The 25,360-nt window shown below is 44.8% G+C and overlaps 1 protein-coding gene across 1 annotated transcript in view; it reads right to left on the bottom strand.

The window, feature by feature from the left end:
* Positions 1 to 25,360, bottom strand: part of LOC111959374 (mitogen-activated protein kinase kinase kinase kinase 4-like) — a 112,012-nt gene that overhangs the window by 40,687 nt on the left and 45,965 nt on the right. The window contains 15 exon segments of the mRNA XM_070437613.1: positions 453 to 565; positions 2,716 to 2,931; positions 5,740 to 5,895; positions 9,709 to 9,810; positions 9,900 to 10,061; positions 12,512 to 12,722; positions 12,850 to 12,922; positions 13,025 to 13,200; positions 13,595 to 13,673; positions 13,794 to 13,848; positions 14,211 to 14,341; positions 14,534 to 14,624; positions 14,987 to 15,096; positions 18,556 to 18,685; positions 21,966 to 22,022. Coding sequence (XP_070293714.1) covers positions 453 to 565; positions 2,716 to 2,931; positions 5,740 to 5,895; positions 9,709 to 9,810; positions 9,900 to 10,061; positions 12,512 to 12,722; positions 12,850 to 12,922; positions 13,025 to 13,200; positions 13,595 to 13,673; positions 13,794 to 13,848; positions 14,211 to 14,341; positions 14,534 to 14,624; positions 14,987 to 15,096; positions 18,556 to 18,685; positions 21,966 to 22,022 — 1,862 coding nt within the window.

Below are 25,360 nucleotides of genomic sequence, written 5' to 3'. Positions count from 1 at the left end.
TTTTACATTAGGGAAAGGGGATACCTAGTCAGTTGCACATTGAATGCATTCAACCAAAATCTGTCTTCTGCATTTAACCCAACCTCCCTGAATAAGAGAGGTGTGGGGGGATGCCTTAATCGACATCCACATCAACATCACCTGGGGAGCAGTTGTTGGGGGTTGACTGCCTTGCTCAAGGGGAGAACAGAAGATTATTACACCGGGGCCCGCTSAGGGATTCGAACCAGCGACCTCTCGGTTACTGGCCTAAAGCTCTTAACCGCTAGACTACCTGCCGCCCAGTACTAACAACCCGAATAGAAGTGGAGATGGTGGAGTGGTGAACAGAGGGACAGACGGAGGGAGAGACAAACAGCGACAACAAAATAAAGCAAAAAGGATCAATCGAAAGAGAGAAATAAAGAAAACGAGACAGAGAAAAAGATAAATGGAGGGACGTGAAAAGGTACCTGCAGGCGTTCCTCTGGCCCGCCGGGTTGTTAGGCGTGGCATTGAGGTTGCCATGGAGAGGAGAGTCCCTGCGTGACAGTACTGGAGACCTGGACGTTGTCCTCACAGGAACCTTCCACACATACAGATGCCTGCTCATAAACACACTCTACGGGCACACACAAACTCTCGGAGGGCGTATGTGTAGTGTGACAGGGGTGCCAGGAGCACAAAAGCTAGACACACACTGTTAAGATGTCCCTAGAAAGTCCCCAAAACGTTTCTACAACGTCCAAACTATGTCCCTGCATACTCACACTGCGTAAAGCCAAACCACTGAGAGTGAGTTCTGTCTGACACAGCAAAAGACAGCATTATATCCACACCAATCTTCCCTCAAATGTTTTTCATCAATGAGCAAATTTCAGGTCTGCTGAGCGCAGAAAATTCTGTGCGTGCTTTTACTGTGAACACTAAGGCTGTATCCGCTTTAAGTTAATTTTAACAGTGGTCAATTAGGCTACTGTGGCTATTTGATCATAACGTAAGCCTACCACAGAGTGGCTTACCATTTAAAACAATGGAGACAATGCATCCCATAACATTTTAACATGGAAATTGCTGTTCTATCGTTCAGCCTACAGTAGCAGCCAATGGGTGGTGTTCAATGTAGGCCTACATTCCATGAGACCTTTGAAAAAAACATGCAGGGCTTGACATTAAGGGCTTGACATTATTGTCCTTCAGACAAGGTGACTGAAAATGTTGTTGCGTTGTTTGATGCAAGAAACCATTTTACTAAATAAAACTCATAATTAATCCCATACCATTATTGCAGAGAATCAGACAAATTATGCTACCCTCTGCCTTTTGGCTACTTAGCTTATTCAAGCATGTCTCAAAATACAACACTGCCCCCTTTAAGACAAAAAAATGCGCTTTAGCTAACTTGCTTTTCAAAGACGTCTAGAAATGCACACGTTTTGTGCTCTTGTAGGAAGTAATCACTCCCCCATTGCCGTCTACAAATGATCTATAACTGGGCTAATAACTCACTAAGTATATGAACAAATGTATAAATGTGCACGTCGCTACACATAGTTCTCGCTTTGATCTCAAAACAAACACATCTACTCACAACCGCCCATGCTGTAAAAACAGTCCAGTTAAAAGTGAATGCKACAGATCCATACATGGCAATGGTATTTTTGCATATAGGCCTACTGCAGCTCTGATTGGATATGATGCACAGGTTTGTGTAGAGCCGTGCCTGTCAATGAAATAGAATCCTAGTCTGATGTGATTCTCTGCTCGCTAATATTTCTTCTYCGCAGCAGTCCCGGGGAGCTGCGGGCCCACACAGGGGTTGATAAGGGAAGCGTGTGGATATAATGCTGTCTTTTGCTGTGTCAGACCTAACGCTCTCTTTCAGTGGGGTGGCTTAACACAAAAACAGCTTTAAAGTTATATCATAGATTTCAGCATTTCTCTTTGGTAGTTTCCAGGGGACAGGAGGGAGAACAGCTTAAGAAGGAACAGGGGGCAGCATCGAAAGCAAAGCAGGGCGGAACACAGCCACTCCATTCAGATGGAACGCTAACTAACACTGACATTGATATGAGACACTACCAAAGGCTTACACAGGAAGGAGGGGGCAGAACAGGAAATGGCATACTCATACCTCACCAAAGAAGAGGAAGTGATGTTTGATAGTTAGGCCCTATGTGAAGAGAGGACAATAATACCACCTCTAATTTGTGCAGATGGGGGGCAAAAAAAAGGTCACGATTTCAACATGAGGAATATTTTCCTTGGAGAACGTTTCTAACAGTCTGAATCCTACCCTTTATTTGTGACAGCCTCCAGCGTCCCATTGATTGGGAGCATCTCTAAAATGCTGAGATGCAAAAGCACTCAGCTGTCGAGTGATTGCTGCTGCAGCTTTCTTTCTCTGGTATTTTTACATCAGTCTGCTATGGAGGGCTGGGAGGTTGAACGAGGGAGGGTTCTGAGAGGAGAGACAGGGGGAATAGAGAACGAGCCTCTAATCCTTTCATAACGTTCTYCTCTCTCTGAATCCTCTCAGCAGGCTAGAGTGAGGAGGAGGTCGCTCCGTTTTAGAACTGTTACTAAGACAAATATCACTCTGCTCACTCACTCCAATGTTGTCCTATCCAGCATCTAGTGACTACTAGTATACCGGTCTACAGTTCAGACTTCCTAGCAAAGCCGTCTAATGACTACCAGTTTACCCGACTTTGCCAGAGGATGGGCCTATCTTACCCTGGGAGGGGTGTCGTCTGTGGGGGCCTTGTCAAGGGGCAGGGCCTTGGGCTGGGGGTTGGACTGCGGGTCAGTGCGTGCGGGTGATGATGGTGCAGGGTGATGGTGCTGCTCCTGAGAGCACAGGTGGAGTTGTGCAAAGCTAGGGACGATGGGCTCACTGAAGGAATGGGAGCGTGAGACGACGGGGGGAGCGGCCAGGTGGGACCACTGGACCTTCCAGAGACAGAGACAGACAGGTGGTGTCAGAGGGGGAGGACACATTGGGAGGAGTGGGGAGGTTTGGGGGAGGAGGAGGAGGAGGGAAACAAGAGAACAAGACCACAAACCCAAGCAGCAGACAGTGATTGGATACTGAAGCTTCAGGAAGCATCAAAATGGGCGGAGTTGTCTTGAGACCAATGGGAAGTCTTAGGAAGTCAGATTAACCATTTGATTGTTTCACATCACAGACAGCCAATGACTGCTCCACCCGTTTTGATGCTCATGACACTTCACTCTCATCACCAGTTGTGAGAATGAGCATGGATCACATAAACAAGGCATACACAGATCAGCTGCTGTAGCATCATGCATAGACAGTTAGACACAAACACTCACATAACGGCATGCACACATTCAAGGATACTTTTTCTGTTACAAGTAACTAAGAGTGGGTGCACCTCAGCCACGCTCAAGGTCCTAAACAATATCTTAACCGCCATCGATAAGAAATAATACTGTGCAGCCGTATTCATTGACCTGGCCAAGGCTTTCGACTCTGTCAATCACATCCTCATRGGCAGACTCGATAGCCTTGGTTTCTCAAATGATTGCCTCGCCTGGTTCACCAACTACTTCTCTGATAGAGTTCAGTGTGTAAAATCGGAGGGCCTGTTGTCCGGGCCTCTGGCAGTCTCTATGGGGGTGCCACAGGGTTCTATTATTGGGCCGACTCTCTTCTCTGTATACATCAATGATGTCGCTCTTGCTGCTGGTGAAATTTTAGATTCACCTCTACGCAGACGAACATCAAACATCTCCAATCCAAAGTTAAATCTAGAATTGGCTTCCTATTTCGCAACAAAGCATCCTTCACTCATGTTGCCAAACATACCCTCGTAAAACTGACCATCCTACCAATCCTCGACTTCGGCGATGTCATTTACAAAATAGCCTCCAATACCCTACTCAATAAATTGGATGCAGTCTATCACAGTGCCATCCGTTTTGTCACCAAAGCCCCATATACTACCCACCACTGCGACCTGTATGCTCTTGTTGGCTGGCCCTCGCTTCATACTCGTCGCCAAACCCACTGGCTCCAGGTCATCTACAAGACCCTGCTAGGTAAAGTCCCCCTTATCTCAGCTCGCTGGTCACCATAGCAGCACCCACCTGTAGCACGCATTCCAGCAGGTATATCTCTCTGGTCACCCCCAAAACCAATTCCTCCTTTGGCCGCCTCTCCTTKCAGTTCTCTGCTGCCAATGACTGGAACAAACTACAAAAATCTCTGAAACTGGAAACACTTATCTCCCTCACTAGCTTTAAGCACCAGCTGTCAGAGCAGCTCATAGATTACTGCACCTGTACATAGCCCATCTATAATTTATCCCAAACAACTACCTCTTCCCCTACTGTATTTATTTATTTATTTTGCTTCCTCCTCACCACATTATCTCTATCTCTACTTTTTACTTTCTTCCACTGCAAACCAACCATTCCAGTGCAGTTTTTTACTTGCTATATTGTATTTACTTCGCCACCATGGCCTTTTTTTGCCTTTACCTCCCTTATCTCACCTCATTTGCTCACATTGTATATAGACTTATTTTTCTACTGTATTATTGACTGTATGTTTGTTTTACTCCATGTCTAACTCTGTGTTGTTGCTGTCTCTTATACACATCTAGATGTGTATAAGAGACAGATCTTGGCCAGGTCGCAATTGTAAATGAGAACTTGTTCTCAACTTGCCTACCTGGTTAAATAAAGGTGAAATAAAAAAAATAAAAAAGAGGAGTATAATCCAATAGGGACATATCCATACTAGGTTTATAACTGAATTTATTCCCTTTCCAATTGACTTCAAATATGCACTGAGAAGCGCTCAGAAAGGAAACCCCAAAAAGATTTATCACTCAACAAATACGTTTTCTGTAACAAGCGCAACACGCCTCATATCTGTCTCTAATGACGTGTCACTAACGACAGAAAAGTGACTAATGCATTTAATGGCTCTGCTAAATCATTTAGCAATCAATTACATCATCATCATCACCAAATTCCACACTGTTACGTCTAATTACCATGACATGATCCAAAAACAGAATGTTTCCCTGAATGGTGCCCTGTGACATTAATGACTGTATTCACGCTGGGTTGGTTGAGTCTCTGAGCAGATGATATTAGTAATATACTGAGTCACTGTGAAATCAGAAAGACGAACTATGGATGTGTTTGTGTTGTTTAGCACACAGTCAAGATGTACATGTAACAGCTCTACCTTTATAAAAGGAGTCACCAACCTGGCAATGTACACACACACACTCACACAATAGAGGAAGCAGTCAGAGGTAGAGGGAGTGGGTAAAGCTGGTATTGAGCAATGAGTGGCCAGAATAGAAGCAAGCAGCTTGGACCTCGTAATAACACAGTGGTGGAGGATAGGCTGTCACCCAGGGAAGGGAAGATGGAGTTACCTATTAAGGGACTAGAAAAGGTTAACTATGTCATCAGTAAGGGACAGAGAACAACACCCACATTTCTCCACACTGTGAAAGAATTCAGCTAGAACAGAGGCTAGAAGAGAGTTAGCGAGGGGGAAGAGATAGTAAACACAATAACAAAAATCTACTTTAGCTAGTAAGACACCACTACTGCAGATACACAACCCGGAGAGAGAGCGKGAGAGAGAGACCACCCTGTTAGAACTACCTGGAAGGAAGAAGGGATTGGAAAAAGTAGAGCTACGGAAAAGGGCAGAGTAACGAAAGGAGGAATAAGCAACTGGCGATCGGCCATCTTGGTTGTTGTGGTTACCTGGGGTTCCATGGGCCTTTGCATGGCAGGCTGGACAGCAATGGGGGCGTTTCCATTGGCGATGGTCTCGGCGGCGCGGGGAGGAACCGGCGGCTGAACCTTAACCTGGGCGGCCTGAGGAGAACCTTGGATGTTCTTACGGTACCTCTCATCAGCCTGGAGGGACAGAGAGAGAGGGACAGAGTCATTAACCATCATCAGGACAAAGAGGATCGAGCCACAGCAGCAGTGGGAGGGTCAGTAGTAAGACATTTCAGGTGGTCTTTTGAATTACCTGTTATACTAAAGGGGCATMATCATAATTCTTCACAATTTCACAGTATTATTCCAACCAGTGTGTAAATATGTAAAACACAGGACAATCACGTTTTTGACTGCACTGGGCGTTTAATGTTTTATGTTCATAATAATTTAGTTTGGAGAAGAGACAAATATAAAGAAGAGTTTTCATTTTTCCAAAGTGCTGTATTTCCATCTGACAACAGGGGTCTCCATTTGACAACAAAACCCAAACAGGACACTTTCATGTACACTTGATTGGACAGATTGGCGAAATGCTAATATATTGCCATCTGAATGTAGAAAGGATATGGGTAGGTAGCTTGGACATGCATTTTCCCAGGGGTGTATCTGTAGTTTCTATAGAGGCCTCATCCTGAGCAGGAATAGTAACATGACCACTACAGTGAAAGTCCCTCACACCAGAAATCAATCCACACACCCCACATAAAAATGCACACCTTACAGCAGTTTATGACTACAGCAGCAGCACAAGCAAAAGCAGCATTCGACAGTAGCGTCATGGCAATGAAGCTTGGGTTCACCTCTCCAATCGGCCCAGGCATGGGGGCCTTTGGGGTCAGGGGTCAGTTGCTGTTGGGACTTGGTCCTCTCCTGGATCAACAGCTGTGGGGACATGGTCCTCTCTTGGATCAATAGTTGTTATGGGGAATTTGTCCTATCTTGGATCAATTGTTGTGGGGACATGGTCCTCTCTTGGATCAATAGTTGTTGTGGGGACATGGTCCTCTCTTGGGTCAGTTGTTGTGGGGACTTGGTCCTCTCCTGGATCAACAGCTGTGGGGACTTGGTCCTCTCCTGGATCAACAGCTGTGGGGACTTGGCTCCTCTCCTGGATCAAGCAGCTGTGGGGACTTGGTCCTCTCCTGGATCAACAGCTGTGGGGACTTGGTCCTCTCCTGGATCAACAGCTGTGGGACTTGGTCTCTCCTGGATCAACAGCTGTGGGGACTTGGTCTTCCTCCTGGATCAACAGCTGTGGGGATTTGGTCTTCTCCTGGATCAACACGTGTGGGGACTTGGTCCTCTCCTGGATCAACAGCTGTGGGGACTTGGCCTCTCCTGGATCAACATGTGTGGGGACTTGGTCCTCTCCTGGATCAACAGCTGTGGGGACTTGGTCCTCTCCTGGATCAACAGCTGTGGGGACTTGGTCCTCTCTTGGATCAATAGTAGTTGTGGATAATGAGACCTGTTGGTGGCTGGCTGCAGGGGTTTTGGCTGCTGTTGGAGGAACAGTAGGTAGGTCTGCTCCTGCTATAGCTGCTTCAGGGCCTTATGCTGCTCCTCCAGCTCCCAACACTTGTTCTACTGAGTGCAGGGAGGTGTGCTGGTGTATCATCATCTAAACTTGGCCCCCGCACTGAAGCATGGTGTGTGCTGTTCTATTTGAAGTAGTTCTGTATAAATAAGGGCTGGTGTCTTTATGGTACAAGCTGTATCCATGTAATGAGGGAAATGTTGAGTGGGTTTGTATTTTCACTGGGACCCAATTAAGTGTTTAAATGCTTTGAAAATGTTTACTATTACAATATAGGCCAAATATTGGTTTAAAATGTAAAAAGGAAAAATGACTGAGCTAAAAGCTGATGATGCGTAAGAAGACATGAGGGAGACAGTAAGACATTGGTTGAGAGAGAGAAACGATGACAAGCAATGGTGGTGTGAAGTTGAAGGGATGTGGGTGATCATATCCTCACATTATCTAATGTCCTCGTCAAACCCCTGGAGGAACAGAGGCCTTCAACAACACACACAGTGTTAACACGTTGCCACGCAGATCCGCTAACAACACACCATCTCAGCAGAGTTAGGAACATTGGTAGAGAAACAATGAAAACCTTCTCTTCCTGTTGGTAGGACACTCCCACATCCTGGTGACATCCTCAATTAAGGACTGTAATAAACATTCTGGCTTCCACAACTTTGCCCAGAGAATGAATAACTCCAACCTCAATAGTTAGCTCCATTCAGATATACTGTGATGTACTCTAACTAGATATTAAGAGTAGGGTGTGACAATAAATCCATTTTTCAACACCCTACTACAGAGCAAAACCCATAGACTGCAAACCCCTGACTTAGAAGGCTAGAAGAAAAGATGGATAATGGGAGATATACAGTAACAGTCCAAAGTTTAGACACACCTACTCATTCAAGGGTTTTCTACACTGTAGCATAATAGTGAAGACATCAAAACTATGAAATAACACATATGTAATCATGTAGTAACCAAAATAAGTGGTAAAACAAATCAAAATATATGTTAAATTTGAGATTCTTCAAAGTAGCCACCCTTTGCCTTGATGACAGCTTTGCACACTCTTGGCATTCTCTCAACCATCTTCATGAGGTAGTCACCTGGAATGCATTTCAATTAACAGGTGTGCCTTGTTAAAAGTTCGTTTGTGGAATTTCTTTCCTTCTTGAGTCAATCAGTTGTGTTGTGACAAGGTAGGGGTGGTAAACAGAAGATAGTATTTTACCAAATAGGGCTAAGTCCATATTATGGCAAGAACAGCTCAAATAAGCAAAGAGAAATGACAGTCCATCATTACCTTAAGACATGAAGGTCAGTCAATCAGGAAACTTTCAAGAACTTTGAAAGTTTCTTCAAGTGCAGTCGCAAAATCCATCAAGCGTTATAATGAAACTGGCTCTCATGGGGACCGCCACAGGAAAGGAAGACCAAGAGTTACCTCTGCTGCAGAGGATAAGTTCATTACAGAGTTCACGTAACAGACACATCTCAACATCAACTGTTCAGCGGAGACTGCGTGAATCAGGCCTTCATGGTTGAATTGCTGCAAAGAAACCACTACTAAAGGACAGCAATAAMAAGAGACTTGCTTGGGCCAAGAAACACGAGCAATGGACATTAGACCGGTAGAAATCTGTCCTTTGYAATGATCAGTCCAAATTTGAGATTTTTGGTGACGCAGAGTAGGTGAACGGATGATCTCTGCATGTGTGGTTCACACTGTGAAGCATGGAGGAGGAGGTGTGATGGTGTGGGGTGCTTTGCTGGTGACACTGATTTATTTAGAATTCAAGGCACACTTAACCAGCATGGCTACCACAGCATTCTACAGCAATTCACCATCCCATCTGGTTTGCACTTAGTGGGACAATCATTTGTTTTTCAACAGGACAATGACCCAACACACCTCCAGGCTGTTTGACTAAGAAGGAGAGTGATGGAGTGCTGCATCAGATGACCTGGCCTCCACAATCACCTGACCTCAACCCAATTGAGATGGTTTGGGATGACTTGGACCACAGAGTGATGGAAAAGCAGCCAACAAGTGCTCAGCATATGTGGGAACTCCTTCAAGACTCTTGGAAAAGCCTTCCAGGTGAAGCTGTTTGACAGAATGCCAAGCGTGTGCAAAGCTGTCAATCAAGGCTACTTTAAAGAATCTCAAATTCTCAAATATAAATATATTTTGATTTGTTTAACACTTTTTTTGGTTATTACATGATTCCATTTGTGTTATTTCATAGTTGTGATGTATTCACTATTATTCTACAATGTAGAAAATAGTCAAATTTAGAAAAACCCTTGAATGAGTAGGTGTATCCAAACTTTTGACTGGTACTGTATAAAAGGCTAGACGAACAGATGGATAATGGGAGATATACAGATGGATAGAAGATAGATAGGCTTACACAGTTCGGTCTCACCAGTAGCATGGCCTGTTCATGGAGCAGCTGCTGCTGCAGGATCTCCAGGTGCCTCTGCTCCTCCTCCAGCTGGCGACGGATGTACTCCTGTCAATCAAACGAACACACACAGCAAGTGTCAGGGGTAGACTACAAGTATCATGAAATAAACTGTTGTTGATAGAGAGTTCTCCTACCTGCTCCCGGTCAGCCCTCCTTTTCTCCTCCTCAGCCCTCCTGCGCTCCTCCTCCTCTTTACGCCGGCGTTCAACCTCTTCCATGCGCCTCTTGTCATCCTGCTCCCGGCGACGCTGCTCGCGCTCCTGCTGCCTCCTCATCTCCCGCTCACGACGTTGTTGCTGTGGATGACCATAGAGCAGGCGTCAGGAGCAGACATCACTATGKATTAACACTCTGAGCTCTAGCTCTCTTGTTTCTGGTCACCATATCTGGACTTTATGAGATAAGCTAGCCATTTCTTATTGTGAGCATGTGAGATGCTTGTCTCACTTCCCAGGGTTCACGGTTGGTGGACTACACTACGTATGTGCCAAGTTTTACCTGTAGGCWTACCATCACCACTTCAGTAATACTGGCAGGCTTCTCAGTTGGCTAATTAGTGTTCATTTATTGCAGCCATCTCTATAAATACAGTAAGTAGCTCTACACCATTATAAAATGGGTGGGTCTAATCCTGAATGCTGATTGGTTAAAACCGCATTCCAGCCGGTGTCTATTCCACAAGTTGCCACCGGCTAAATCGATGACGTTAATATGCCTCTGTTCCATCTGACTGCGAAATCCACTGTCTCATCAACTCAGCCAGGTAATTTATAAACTTGATCTCCACTATAAAAAGCATCTAGACATGATCTCACATTTATTTTAGACTAACATTTAATTTTCAACTGCGGAGACTTGTATAAACCTTGCTGTATGTCTCTGACATTTGCAACATTGTTTCAATATTCAAATTCGATCTCCTGCTGTCCCATAGTAATTAGCTGTCGTGAGTCGGGACGAAACAGACAGGCAGGCAGCGTTTCTTAGCCAGTCAAAATTATGATTCAGCTGGCATCATTTTTATGGATATATCCCAAAAAATGTATATTGAAAAAAGGTAAAATGAAATGCAGCTAATTTGCAGTCTTTCCAGCTTCAGTTTGAAGTGATTGCGTTACTGTAGCTATGTTGTTAGCTAGCTCCTCTGAACGACAGTATCCTGACGAGTGAGTACATTTTCTATGCCAGGCGAAGTCGCGCCTCATCAGCTTATTGTTATGGATGTATCCAAATAAATGTCACTAGAAAACAGCTTAAACAAATGCAAATTCAGATACTTTGCTGTTATTCTGGCTCCACTTTTTGACACGACTGTAAGTTAGCTGTAGTTGGCTAGCTAGCAAGCAAGGGATAAGAACGTTGCCAGCCAGTATGGCAATGGAACATTTAGAACGAACGACCATAGATCGAGAACAAAAAGACGATGACTGGAACGCGTCTCTAGCAACCCTAGATTTTTGTCGGGATTATATCTTCTGGAAGGATGAAAAAGTATGAATAAATTGATCAAACTAATGTTTTTAATGAAAATATATGTCAATCATTATTTGAATATGTTGGTAACCTGTTGTATAAAAGTGATAATGCCCTCGAAGCCGGTGTTTGGAGGATATATTGGCACGGGCCTAACAACACCCAAGCCAATATTTCCTCCAAACACTGGCTTCTCTGGCATTATCACTTAAGTAGAATAAGACCTGCACTAGATGTGGTCCCTAGTTCCATTAAGTACCCTGTGGTGGTCCCTGGCTGCATCATGAAAAAGCATGTCTCCGTATTTAACCTTTAAACATGGACTATGCCATATAATTCTCATGCCCCTTGGTCAACTCGCCCAAGAGGATTCCCTGACCCTACAGTATAATATGATTCATTAATGCATTTTCTCATTAATCAGAAAAAAGCCAGAAACTGTAGGAAAGTGTATGCAGAGGTTAAAGCAACAAAAAAAAAGACTGAAACAAGTCGATGACTGAAAAGGCGAAGTTACACTCCCATTTCATGTAGTTCTTTCAGGGAAAGAGGATCCTTTTGTACATGTATTAAACTGTGAGTTTGACCAATTGAAAATCAAAAAAAAAAAATTAACAAACAATTTTTTAAAATAAATTATCCATATGACGGAAATCCGTCGAAGTGACGGAGAACTTTAACCCTTGTGTATGGGAAACTATATGGGGAAACTATGGGAATATTTGTGATTTTGAACTATTCTACAGTGGAGGAGCACTTAGCTGTTATATTGTCTGACTCAATTGTACAGGTTGTGTCTTTAAAGAGGTTCCAACCAGATAACTTAGACATGGTAATATCATGGGGACTACTGCATATAAGGCATGGGTCAGGGAATTGGCTGTGCCGATTTCTGCAGACTAAAACAACCGGAAGCTCTCTCTCTCAGGTTCTAGTAGCTAATGACTGAGGAAGAAGTCTTTCTGACCCAGCCTCCCAGAGAGGCTAAAATAAAGACAGACAGAGCCCTGTGGTCTTCCTCAGAGAGATAAAGGCCAATTAGGAAACACAGCCCAGGGGGCCAGAGGCTGCACACAAATACACRAATCACTACACATTACTATAAACACAACACAGAGGGGGGAGACGTCTGTGAGGAGTGTGTTGACTGCTTTAGCACACACACAAACACACGTTATGCACACATACACCATTTATGGGTGCAGACTGCAGAGTAAAAGGAACAAACACACACCATTAGACAGGGAGAGAGAACACACACACTCTTTCATACCTCCTCCAGCCTCCTCCTCTGCTCCTTCTGCTGCTCGATGCGTTTCTGCCTCTCTGCCAGTAGTTGGCGCTTGTACTCCTCCTGCTCCCGGAGCTGCTGCTCCTGCAAGAGCTGCTGTCTGCGCAGGGCCTCTGAGCGCTCCTTGTTCTCTTGCTGCAGACGGATGAAATCCCTACGCAGGGTTGACTCCCCTGGTTGGTTCACTATGGAGCTACAGAACAAAGACATATGTTAGTATGGAGCACGATGGAGCTATGGACCAAACAGACACTTTAGCTAKCGCATTTGCTATTAGTATGTTGGTTAGTTTTTGCCATAGGTATATGTGGGTTAGTTACCTGGGCTCCCCCTCCTGCTCCTGAGCTTCCTCCTCCTCTTCCTCACTCCCGCTGTACTCATACTCGGTCTCATCTAGAGAAGAGAGGAACGGTGAGAATGTTTAAGTAAAAAAAAAAATCTTGTGAAGAAGAGGTTTTGGAGAAGTGTGTGTGCATTAGTATGTCTAAGACTCACCCTTCTCCCCCCTCTTCTTCTTGGTGCGGTCGATGTGGTCTTTGAGCTGGATGCGGACCTGCCTTTCATTGGGCTGGTCTCTGATGAAGGGGTGTTTCAGCAGCTGGTCGGTGGGGGGGCGCTGAGTGTAGTTCTTCACCAGGGAGCCCTCGATGAAGCTGCAAAACTTCTTAGACCTGAAGAGAGGAGGCATTTGTTACTTTTATGAGCTTATGCTATATCTACCAGGGGATGTCAGCTGAGCTATTTTTGTATTTAATCTTTATTTAACTAGGCAAGTCAGTTAAGAACAAATTCTTATTTTACAATGACGGCCTACCCCCTCCCCTAACCCAGACGATGCTGGGACAATTGTGCGCCGCCTTATGGGACTCCCGATCACGGCCGGTTGTGATACAGCCCAGGTTCGAACCAGGGTCTGTAGTGACGCCACTAGCACTGAGATGCAGTGCTTTAGACTGCTGTGCTACTCGGGTATGAAGGAGTTTCACCAGTGTCATTGTTCACAGTGGGATTGTAAAATGGTGGCTTAAATGTTTGAAATCATAACGGCAGAGATTAGTCACACACCATTTCTTTGACTTGAGTCGAGGAGGAGGGTTTCTGGGGATGAGGAAGAGAGCTCTCATTGGATGCATATCGCACAGCGCTGGAAGACAAGACCAAACCCAGGTCAGACAGAGGAAAACAAACATAATTTCAACCAGGTTTGCCATCTGGGACAAATAGTAGTGTAGAAGTCCAATAGTAAAAGAATGTCTGTACTTACGAGGAGCTCCCTCAGCCATCTCTATAGCTGTGATTCCAGTGGACCACAAGTCACTCTGCAGGAGAAAACACACTATGAAAGATATGGACACAGCTACCATTGTGTGTGTGTGTGTGTGTGTGTGTGTGTGTGTGTGTGTGTGTGTGTGTGTGTGTGTGTGTGTGTGTGTGTGTGTGTGTGTTGTGTGTGTGTGTGTGTGTGTGTGTGTGCGTAAATCTATGCATGCATACGTCTATAGGATGGTAATTACCACCCTCTCTGGTCCTGACAACATCAGCCCCAACCTGCTACTGTACTGTCCCATCAGCCTACACAGCCACATACAATGGCACAAACGCAAACAGCTATCAATCCACCAACTCGACACATCGCTGGACACTGACAGAAAGCAGCATGGTTTTATTGAGCGCATCTTACTCTGTAGTCATAGGTGGCGTCTGGGTTCTCGTCGCAGGCGATGACCTCGGGCGCCATCCAATAGGGCGTACCAATGAAGGTGTTCCTCCTACCCACTGTCCGGTCCAGCTGGGCGCTCACACCGAAGTCCACTGGAGGAGGGGGGAGTAGACCGGTCAGAACCAGTTCAAACTAGTTTAACACCCACATATCAAACCAGCCCCATGCAGTTTAAGCCAGCTTAAACCAGTTCAAACCAGTAATAAAGCAGTCCCAGTTCCAATCAGGCCCAGCTAAAACCAGGCCCACTTGAAAGGCCCACCAGTTTAAACCAGTGAACTCACCTAGTTTGACCTCTGCGTTCTCAGTTAGCAGCACGTTCTGGCCCTTGATGTCACGGTGGATCACATGGTGGGCGTGCAGGTGAGCCAACCCCTGAGGAGACACACAGTCATAACAGTCATTTATTGTTTTTGAACCTACTTGTAGAATCTCCAAAGCTCAAAAATAGGAAGAGTTGGGGCTTCTAGGGCAATTCAGGCAGCTGATTGAGTAACTTTTTACTGAAGAAAGTGTTTGTTTTATATTGTGTTTTGCTTTTCGTGTATATTGATGTGTATAGTGTATTATGTATATTCATGTGTATTGATGTGTATGTCTGAAGGTTCATCTGTAAAAGACCTTGGTCTAAGCATGACTCCCTTTCGAAATAAAGGCTACATAAACAAATAAAAAATAAACTACAGATCCCAGCATACAACAGCAGGGGAACTTGTAGGGCGTAAATGTGGACTCACCCTGAGGATCTCACGAGAGATGTAGGCGATCCAGTCCTCCTTCAGTGTGTTGCCCTTGGTGTTCTTCAGAAGGTCTGTGATGGAGCCTGCACCACAGAACTCCACACCAGCTAGAGACCCAGAGAGATAGAGAGAGAGACCAGAGAGAGAGAGAGAGACCCATAGAGAGAGAGAGAGAGAGAGAGAGAGAGAGACGCAAGAGGAGAGGAGAGAGAGAGAGACCCAGAGAGAGGAGAAGACCCAGAGAGAGAGAGAGAGACCCCTAGAGAGAGAGAGAGAGAGAGACCCAGAGAAGAGAGGAGAGAGACCAGAGAGAGAGAGAGACGCCATAGAAGAGAGAGAGAGAGAGAGAACCAGAGAGAGAGAGAGAGACCATAGAGAGAGATAGAGAGAGAGACCAGAGAGAGAGAGAGAGAGACCATAGAGAGAGAGAGAGAGAGAGAGAGAGAGAGAAGAGAGAGAGAGAGAGAGAGAGAGAGAGAGAGAGAGAGTTGAGTAATGTGCACACTATGCAGCCATTATTATTAACAGTGTAGATGTGAAAGATTAGAGACAGCTGTGAAAACACTAGACCGAGTACTTGAGTCTTTACTGGGAGAACCACTTACTCTCCTTCCTTCTCTCTCCCTCTCTCTTTCTAAGAAAACTATTGATGGTTGGCAATAAATTGGGAATAACCCTGGTCTAGCAAATTATAGCAAGATAAATCCCTCTCTCCCCTACTCCATCCCTCCTCCTCTCCCCCCTTTAGTTTCTTGATGCACCTGCACCTCTGAGAGACAAAAATCCCCAGAGTTTGACAGGGGKCATCAAAGGTAGCACTTTCAGGGAAACACACAGGGACTGACTCCGAGAGAAGGGAGGTGAGGAAGGGGGAGTTCAAACTTCACCCAAACTTTAGAGGATTGGAGGAGAGAAGGAAGGGTGGTTTGTGGAGGGTATGCATCAGTGGAGGCTGCTGAGGGGAGGACAGTTCATAATAATGGTTGGAATGGAGCCTTTGGAATGGCATCAAACACATGGAAACCCTGCGTTTGATGTATTTGATACCATTCCACTTATTCCGCTCCAGCCATTGCCACGAGCCCATCCTCCCCAAATAAGGTGCCACCAACCTCCTGTGGTATGCATGTACCCACTACCCACTCACTTGAGGGATATGGGTGGGTTGGAGTTAGGTTGGACGCAGCTATGGTATCCATATTTGTCATAGTGATACTAACGTTTGTAGGTGGGGTAATTTGGGCTGTATGGGTTAAAGCAACCAAAAAAAATCCCATTACAAACTTAAGTCAATATCAGATCGGCGGGAAAGATTTATACCACAATTACGAAAGAAAGCAATACTAAAGCACACAATTACCATCATATTTTCATATATCATATATCATATCATATTTTCATTTCATACCTTCTCATATTTTGGTTGCTAAAGACGTGACCCAGTCGTTCGTTCGATTAGCTTGATATTTATGGATGCGACTCAATAGATTTTTCTACATGTTCCGTTGCCAGTTCTTGTCCCTTGCTTGCAATCTAGCCAACTAGCTATGGCTAACACAGTCACAAACCCTGCAGCCAGAATAACAGCAATGTAGCTGCATTTGTGTTTAAGTTGTTTTCTATTTACATTCATTTGGATACATCCATAACAATGAGCTGATGATGCCTGCTTTTGCCTGGCATAGCTAGAAAAGTTTGCCTTCTCGTCAGGACACTCAGTCACTGTTCATTACGAGGAGATCACATTGCATATCAAACACTAGGCTAGAAGCTAGCTAAATAGTTTGTTGCTAGCAAACCTGCCAATATGACAACTGAATTTAAAAAAAATACCAGTTGCTGAAAACAGCTGGTCAAACTAGAAACATGTAGGAGTATGATAGCATAGGGACCAGAGAAATTCATGTTCATCAATCACCACGTTAGGTCATCAGATGGGCCAAAAAAATATGTATCTGCAAAAACAAAGCAATGCTAGCAACACTATATATACACACAAAAGTATGTGGACACCCCTTCAAATTAGTGGATTCGGCTATTTCAACCACACCCGTTGCTGACAGGTGTATAAAATTAGAGCACACAGCCATGCAATCTTCATGTGTAACTCTGTGTTGTTGTATGTGTCGAATTGCTATGCTTTATCTTGGCCAGGTCGCAGTTGCAAATGAGAACTTGTTCTCAACTAGCCTACCTGGTTAAATAAAGGTGAAAAAATAGACAAACATTGGCAGTAGAATTGCGTTACTACAGAGCTCAGTGACTTTCAACGGGGCACCGTCATAGGATGCCACCTTTCCAACAAGTTCGTCAAATTTTTTCCCTGCTAGAGTTGCCCCGGTTAACTGTAAGTGCTGTTATTGTGAAGTGGAAATGCCTAGGAGCAACAACGGCTCAGCCGCGAAGTGGTTGTCCACACAAGCTCACAGAGCGGGACTGCCGAGTGCTGAAGAGCGTAAATATCGTCTGTCCTCGGTTGCAACACTCACTATGAGGTTCCAAACTGCCTCTGGAAGCAACGTAAGCACAATAACTTGTTGGCAGGAGCTTCATGAAATGGGTTTCCATGGCCGAGCAGCTGCACACAAGTCTAAGATCCCTTTGCACAATGCCAAGCGTTACCTGCCCAAATGCATAGTGCTAACTGTAAAGTTTGGTGGAGGAGGAATAATGGTCTGGGGCTGTTTTCATGGTTTGGGCTAGGCCCCTTTGTTCCAGTGAAGGGAAATCTCAATGCTACAGCATACAGTGACATTCTAGACAATTCTGTGTTTCCAACTTTGTGGTAACAGTTTGGGGAAGGCCCTTTCCTGTTTCGGCATGACAATGTCCCTGTGCACAAAGTGCGGTCCATACAGAAATGATTTGTTGATATTGGTGTGGAAGAACTCAACTGGCCTACACCCATCGAACACCTCTGGGATGAATTGGAACGCCTACTGCGAGCCAGACCTAATCACGAAACATCAGTGAACAACCTCACTAATGCTCTTGTGGCTGAAAGGAAGCAAGTCCCCGGAGCAATGCTCCAACATCTAGTGGAACGCCTTCCCAGAAGTGTGGAGGCTGTTTTAGCTGCAAAGGGGGGACCAACTCCATATTAATGCCCATGATTTTGGAATGATGTTCGACGAGCAGGTGTCCACATACTTTTGGTTGTTTAGCGAGCTACCTTTTTCCCCTGTTGGACCTGCATTGATAAGATATCCAATTTCAGTTTGTGTGGTTCTCGATTTAGCTTTCTGTAACTTTGTAGCAAGTACGGTCTGCATGTGTAGGTGCATATTGTGTCATGATTGCAAGTTGTCCCAATATCTTTTCCAACTGTCCCGTTATCTGGTTTTAATGTCCATTCTAGAATGCCCTTCCGTCCAATCAGAAACGAGTGTCAACAATGCTGTAGTAAAAATATACATTTAATTTCTAAATACTTTCTACCTAGTTTTAGTGTGGCCTGGAGTGTGTTTTTTACCTAAACCTCTTGCGTCAGCCATATGATGTAAATCCGACGCAGTGACGGAGAACTTTAACCCCTGGGGCTGAGGGAAAGCGGGAGGTAAACCAACTTACCCATAGCTGGTCGTCGTGTCCTGGGGGGCTCTTCTTGATGAAGGCTCCGTAGTAGGTGGCTATGTTTCTGTGGTGGGAGTACTTCTTCAGCATATTAATCTCCAGTTTAATCTCTTCCTCTTCATCCTATAAAGAGTGCAGGAGAGCAAATGAGGGAGACCATTAATTGAGTTAATGTCTCCCAGATTACCTGATAACAGTTTAATCTGGGAGCCCCCAAGACAAACAAACAACCAACCACAAGTCACACACACACACACACTTCCTAACAAGCTATTTGTTTTGTTTATGATGGCTTATGAGATGACACTCCATGGTTGTTTACCACTCTTGGCATTCTTCAGACCGTAAGTTTATTGTAATCATGACAACAACAATAACAGAACAGGCTGGTATTTATTCAACCACATTATGAGCCTAGTAAATACCACAATTTATTGACTTTCAGTCAAACCGAGACTGTTGATGAGCATGGCAGTGAAAACAGCACATTCTATATCGTACAAGATAATGGAGCCTAATAAACCAATATCACACACACGGTGTGTAGGATTCACTCATAAACCATGTCAGGCATCCATTTAATGAGAAAACATCGGTTCAGTGTAATTTTTAACAACACTCCCTCAACATGTGGTCTTCCTGTTGGTAGAATGACGTGACATTTCCCCTGCCTGGTTTTATCATTCAGAGAGGGGGGAGAGAGAGACAGAGAGAGACAGACAGAGAGAGAGAGAGAGAGAGAGGAGCTGACAGACAGAAGCAGTTGGGGTCTGGGTTACAGCTGCTCAGGCAAGGAAATATGACATCAGCTCTCTCCTCTATCTCACCTTCACATCAGTCTGCACTCTCCATAACCTCATCTCTCATCACCCCATCTTCTCTCACTCTGTCCTTCGTATGCCCCACTTTCCTCATTGATGCTATAACCACCATTCTAACTCATGAAATGGTGGGAGAAGGTGGTATCAGCCATCATACAGATAGTATCACACAATGGAACAAATAAGGGTGATGTGCAACCCTTTTTCTTACTGGGTGCAGAGAGTGATGTAACACCTCCGCCAACCATTTTCTCACCTTCTACTGTAAAGATATTCAGCTGGGAGAGAGGAGAGAGAGAAAGCACGAGAAAGAGAGAGAGAGCACAAGAGAGAGTGGAAAGATGGAGAGGCTGTGTCTGTATCAGGGCTTTTACTAAGAACTTCTGACTACTATTGAATCACAGTGAATGATAGCCACCAACAGCAGCCTTTCTGCTAGGTTAGGGGAGCAGGCCTCTAGATAGTACAGCCCTCTGCTCTGCCGCAAGTAGACCTAATGTGATTAGAAGTTATACAGTGAGACACAGAGAGGCAGGCAGAGGAGTGGTAGGTAGAGAAAAAGCAAGAGAGGAAGGGAGAGAGGAGAGATGGGTAGTGATGGGAAAGAGAGCAAGACAGAGAGAGATGGAGCAAGACAGAGGGTGTGAGGGAAAGCAACCAAGAGAAAAACGGCAGCAATAGGAAGAGAGGGAGAGAAAGAAGAGCGAGACAGTGGTCAAGAGAGGTGAAGAGAGCCAAACGGCTGAGCGCCTTAGACTCCCTCCCATAATCCCACTGCACTTCAACTGAACCTTCTGAGAGGAGGAGGAAAGAAACTCTCCTTCCCTCCCCCTCTCTGTGCTGTATGTAGAACAGGATGTGGTATCTGGGTCAGGGCACATATGCTGAGATGAGCCTGTAGAGTAAAGTGAAGCTAGAACTATACTGGAGCTGTCTCTAGATCTACTGTAGTATGTTCTATACAGGAACAAACATACATGGTAGGGAGCTTGGCCAGAAGTACTAGGCTGACAATACATGCTTCCATCCTAGGCATGTTTCCATCCTAGGCATAGACCCTATAACTGGTGTGCACCACCGCTTCACACCTCAATGATGCTACCTGACTCTGTTTCTTGAAGTAGTAGGCTACAACAACACAGTTCAACAAAATATACCGAAAATACCTCAAGTAATAGCTCACAAACAGATGTTTTCTGCTGACCAGGAGTTCCTGGATGGCACATATCATATGTCCTGTCGGTTCACTAGACTAGCTTATCTATCCCCCTGCAGGACAACCAGAGAACATTTTCAAAAATAAACAAGCTACTCCAACCCAACTCTCGCTCCTGGCAAACACCCAAACCTCAACTGAATTGTTTATTTTACAAAACGGCTTTAAAAACCCTCCTCTCAGAAAAGAGCTGATGTGTGTAAAATATCTCTAACATGTGTAGATAACCAGTAGGACTGTATGGCCACACGGCAATACTCTCATTCTCTGTGCTCCTACGGACTATCCATCCTTCTCCCTGTCCTAATCGCTATTCCATCTTTTATTTAGTCTCTATTTTGCAACGTTCACATGAGAAATGAAAGGATTGTGCTCAGATGTCTTTTCAAATCAATTATTAGAGACAGGGTAGGAAGATGCTTTGTCATGTAGACAAATACAGTCTAACATTTGCTTAGTGACAATAGCCTGGGTCTGTCTTTCTGTTCAGGCACCATAAGAGACACCGTTAAGGCAAATGGGTGGAGGCAGACACTTAGTACACACACACACCTCGAAGGCAGGCTGACTTCACAAGACATGACAGGGGGTCCATAGAGGCTGTGTGCAGCCCTCCTCCAGAGTATCTGAACACCAGACCTCTCAGCACTGCCTAACGCTGCCCTGGGCTACATAAAACCACCTCCATCCAGCTCCAAACACAAACTCAGCTCTGTGGCATGAAGAGGAAAAACACGGAGGTTGAAGCCCTACATTCATACAAGCCTGATATTATGGCTATTTTAGGAGGGAAAATATTGACTAGGGGAATTGGGGAAAGGTTTATCTTGGCGACTGTTGCCACCCTGCTACAGTATTTGTGTTTTGGTTCAAATTAAAGACATACTGTATCTAGGGCCTCGGATGCAATAAAACTCAACTTGGGATATGTCCCAAGTTAGAATGTGGCTATGGAGTATTTATTATTAAGCATAGCTGGATCATTGAGTCAAGTACTAAAGATCTATTCTGTGATCCAGATTTTTACTTGATTTGGTCTTGACATAACGTCTGACAAGGGATGTAATTTGTGTATCTAATGGTTTGGGTCTTAAAAAGGAAATGTCTCTCTGAGGAGCCTATTGGAGGGAATATAAAGTCTAGAATGAGTCCAAGGAAGGATTAGACCATGATGTTATAAATCAACAGATTATTCAGGAAGTAGTCTATCAACACTGGGAACCGAAATGGAACTGTTAATGAATGGAAGTGAATGTGTGGGAGCAAATGGACAACCAAGTAAAGCTATGGCGACTACCAAGTAAAACTGTCAGTCAAACCAGCTCTCTGTTAAATCACACACAAACCCAATCGAGCACCAGCTTACCTCTGTGACGTCCATGACCTTGATGGCCGCCAGTTGTCCTGTCTTGACATGTCGGCCCTGCAGAGAGAAAAAGGGATGAATTAATGACGTAATTTCAACCCTGACATGCAAAGTATCCATGTGACGTAGTTTCAGTCAGAAAGACCTTGAGTGCTTGATCCCAGACTAAATACTGGAGATTCCTTGATTCCTAACCATGAGTTATTACTCTACATGATGATCATGGAAACACCAGACATCAGATACCTAAGCAACAACCCAGTCCATATCATTGAGTCAAGTACTAAAGATCTATTCTGCCATGCTTTTCTCTTTTCAGCTGAAACCAGTCTTTAGTTACCTCACAATGTGAATGAGTCTAACCACTGCAGACTTCAATGACATCATATTTTCTGTTAACAGAGGAAGCAGCAGAATAGAGGGGACCACTCTGCAGTGAAACTGCCAGACAGAGAGAGGGTCAGTGAAGGGTAGGGGAATAACACTGCTGCAGGATTGGGTTTCCTTTGTCMGAACCGGCGACACCTGAGCTGGACCTGACCCCCCCTGTCTAAAATGGGAGAGTCCGGGCGTTGAGTGATGAGGGATTAACCCACTTCGACAAGGCGGGGGAGGCGGTAATGAGGGAGTCACAGGCTTTGTTGGTCTGACTGGAAGCAGACTAGTAGAATGACTAGAACAAAGAAAGAAGTGGGTTCACAACCTTGCATTAAAACATTGCATTTTCTACTGCTTAAAAATCCTAATCACAGTAAGCTAGTTGTAAGAGAGAGAGAGAGATGAGAAACAGAGAATCCCAGAGTCACGACAGATCAGTTGTATAGGCCATATGTCAGTGCTGAGTTTGGGAGTCAGTCTCAGAGTGCTAGTCTTTATCCCAGAATGCTTTAGTCTCCTCAGTGCCCTGCTTGGAGCAATCACCATGACAACCTGTCCTACCACGGCTTTTAACAGAGAGGGAGGAGAGAAGGCTGAAGTAGAGGAGTGACAGGTTTAGTGAGTGTGTGTGTGTCCATCCTCAGGGCTTGGCAATCCTGCCTGAGTCGCACTAGACAGGACACAGATTTAAAAGCTCTGCCGAGAGAGGACTCTGACAAAGACACCCCACCAAGGGCAGGGATCTCAGCCAGGCAGCAGCAACACAGGACCTCCCAGCACAGGACCCAACGTGGACCCTGCCAGCTACCATACAGACTGCACCACAACACCCTTGGGCTGCCCAGGGATACGCCAGACCAGAAAGGCCCTATAAATGAACCACACACTCCCTATCAAACAGAACTGGACTAACTATTTCCCTGTTTAATGACAGGCAGGGTGTAGGCAGCTGTGGTCCTGGGGGGGTCCTGTCTGGGAGAGGGGGTAATCTAATCTGGAGATCTGTCTAAGGACTGTGGGGATTAAAGAATGTCTCACCAGTCCACATTTACACAAACACACATACAGTGGGGCAAAAAAGTATTTAGTCAGCCACCAATTGTGCAAGTTCTCCCACTTAAAAAGATGAGAGAGGCCTGTAATTTTCATCATAGGTACACTTCAACTATGACAGACAAAATTAGGAAAAAAAATCCAGAAAATCACATTGTAGGATTTTTTATGAATTTATTTGCAAATTATGGTGGAAAATAAGTATTTGGTCCATAACAAAAGTTCTCAAAACTTTGTTATATACCCTTTGTTGAGGTCAAACGTTTTCTGTAAGTTTTCACAAGGTTTTCACACACTGTTGCTGGTATTTTGGCCCATTCCTCCATGCAGATCTCCTCTAGAGCAGTGATGTTTTGGGGCTGTTGCTGGCAACACGGACTTTCAACTCCCTCCAAAGATTTTCTATGGGGTTGAGATCTGGAGACTGGCTAGGCCACTCCAGGACTTGAAATGCTTCTTACGAAGCCACTCCTTCGTTGCCGGCGGGTGTGTTTGGGATCATTGTCATGCTGAAAGACCCAGCCACGTTTCATCTTCAATGCCCTTGCTGATGGAAGGTTTTCACTCAAAATCTCACGATACATGGCCCCATTCATTCTTTCCTTTACACGGATCAGTCGTCCTGGTCCCTTTGCAGAAAAACAGCCCAAAAGCATGATGTTTCCACCCCCATGCTTCACAGTAGGTATGGTGTTCTTTGGATGCAACTCAGCATTCTTTGTCCTCCAAACACTACGAGTTGAGTTTTACCAAATCTATTTTGGTTTCATCTGACATATGACATTCTCCCAATCATCTTCTGGATCATCCAATGCTCTCTAGCAAACTTCAGACGGGCCTGGACATGTACTGGCTTAAGCAGGGGAACACGTCTGGCACTGCAGGATTTGAGTCCCTGGCGGCGTAGTGTGTTACTGATGGTAGGCTTTGTTACTTTGGTCCCAGCTCTCTGCAGGTCATTCACTAGGTCCCCCGTGTGGTTCTGGGATTTTTGCTCACCTTTCCTGTGATCATTTTGACCCCACGGGGTGAGATCTTGCGTGGAGCCCCAGATCGAGGGAGATTATCAGTGGTCTTGTATGTCTTCCATTTCCTAATAATTGCTCCCACAGTTGATTTCTTCAAACCAAGCTGCTTACCAAGCTGCTTGTTTCTGGTGTCCTTTGACAGCTCTTTGGTCTTGGCCATAGTGGAGTTTGGAGTGTGACTGTTTGAGGTTGTGGACAGGTGTCTTTTATACTGATAACAAGTTCAAACAGGTGCCATTAATACAGTAACGAGTGGAGGACAGAGGAGCCTCTTAAAGAAGAAGTTACAGGTCTGTGAGAGCCAGAAATCTTGCTTGTTTGTAAGTGACCAAATACTTATTTTCCACCATAATTTGCAAATAAATTCATTAAAAATCCTACAGTGATTTTCTGGATTTTTTTTTCTAATTTTGTCTGTCATAGTTGAAGTGTACCTATGATGAAAATTACATGCCTCTCTCATCTTTTTAAGTGGGAGAACTTGCACAATTGGTGGCTGACTAAATACTTTTTTGCCCCACTGTAGGTACAACACAAAGAGCAGCCTGTTGTAAGCATAACAGAAAATGTCCCATCACTGTTATATACCAACAACTACATAAAACTAAATTGCAGAGTTACAATTCCTATACTGTTCATGTATTGAATTGGTCTTTCGATAATGGTGCAGAATGGTCATCTAACAGCGGTGTTATTACTCAGCGATGTTATTACCTTGACAAGACCTTTAGTGTGAGAAGGCTTGGCTGAAGTCCAGTAAATGGCTTCTATCATTGAGGCCACTCCAGTCATGAGTCTCTCTAACTCCTATCAGTGTGCTGTGAGGCTTTCAGAGGGACTGTAATGGACTCATTTGGCTCATGTGTGTGTGTGTGTGTGGTGTGTGTGTGTGTGTGTGTGTGTGTGTGTTGTGTGTGTGTGTGTGTGTGTGTGTGT

This window comes from Salvelinus sp. IW2-2015, linkage group LG36 (genome assembly GCF_002910315.2).
Source record: "Salvelinus sp. IW2-2015 linkage group LG36, ASM291031v2, whole genome shotgun sequence".
Taxonomy (NCBI): domain Eukaryota; kingdom Metazoa; phylum Chordata; class Actinopteri; order Salmoniformes; family Salmonidae; genus Salvelinus; species Salvelinus sp. IW2-2015.
The sequence above is the reverse complement of the archived record's forward strand: the minus strand, read 5'-3'. Positions and strand labels throughout refer to the sequence as shown.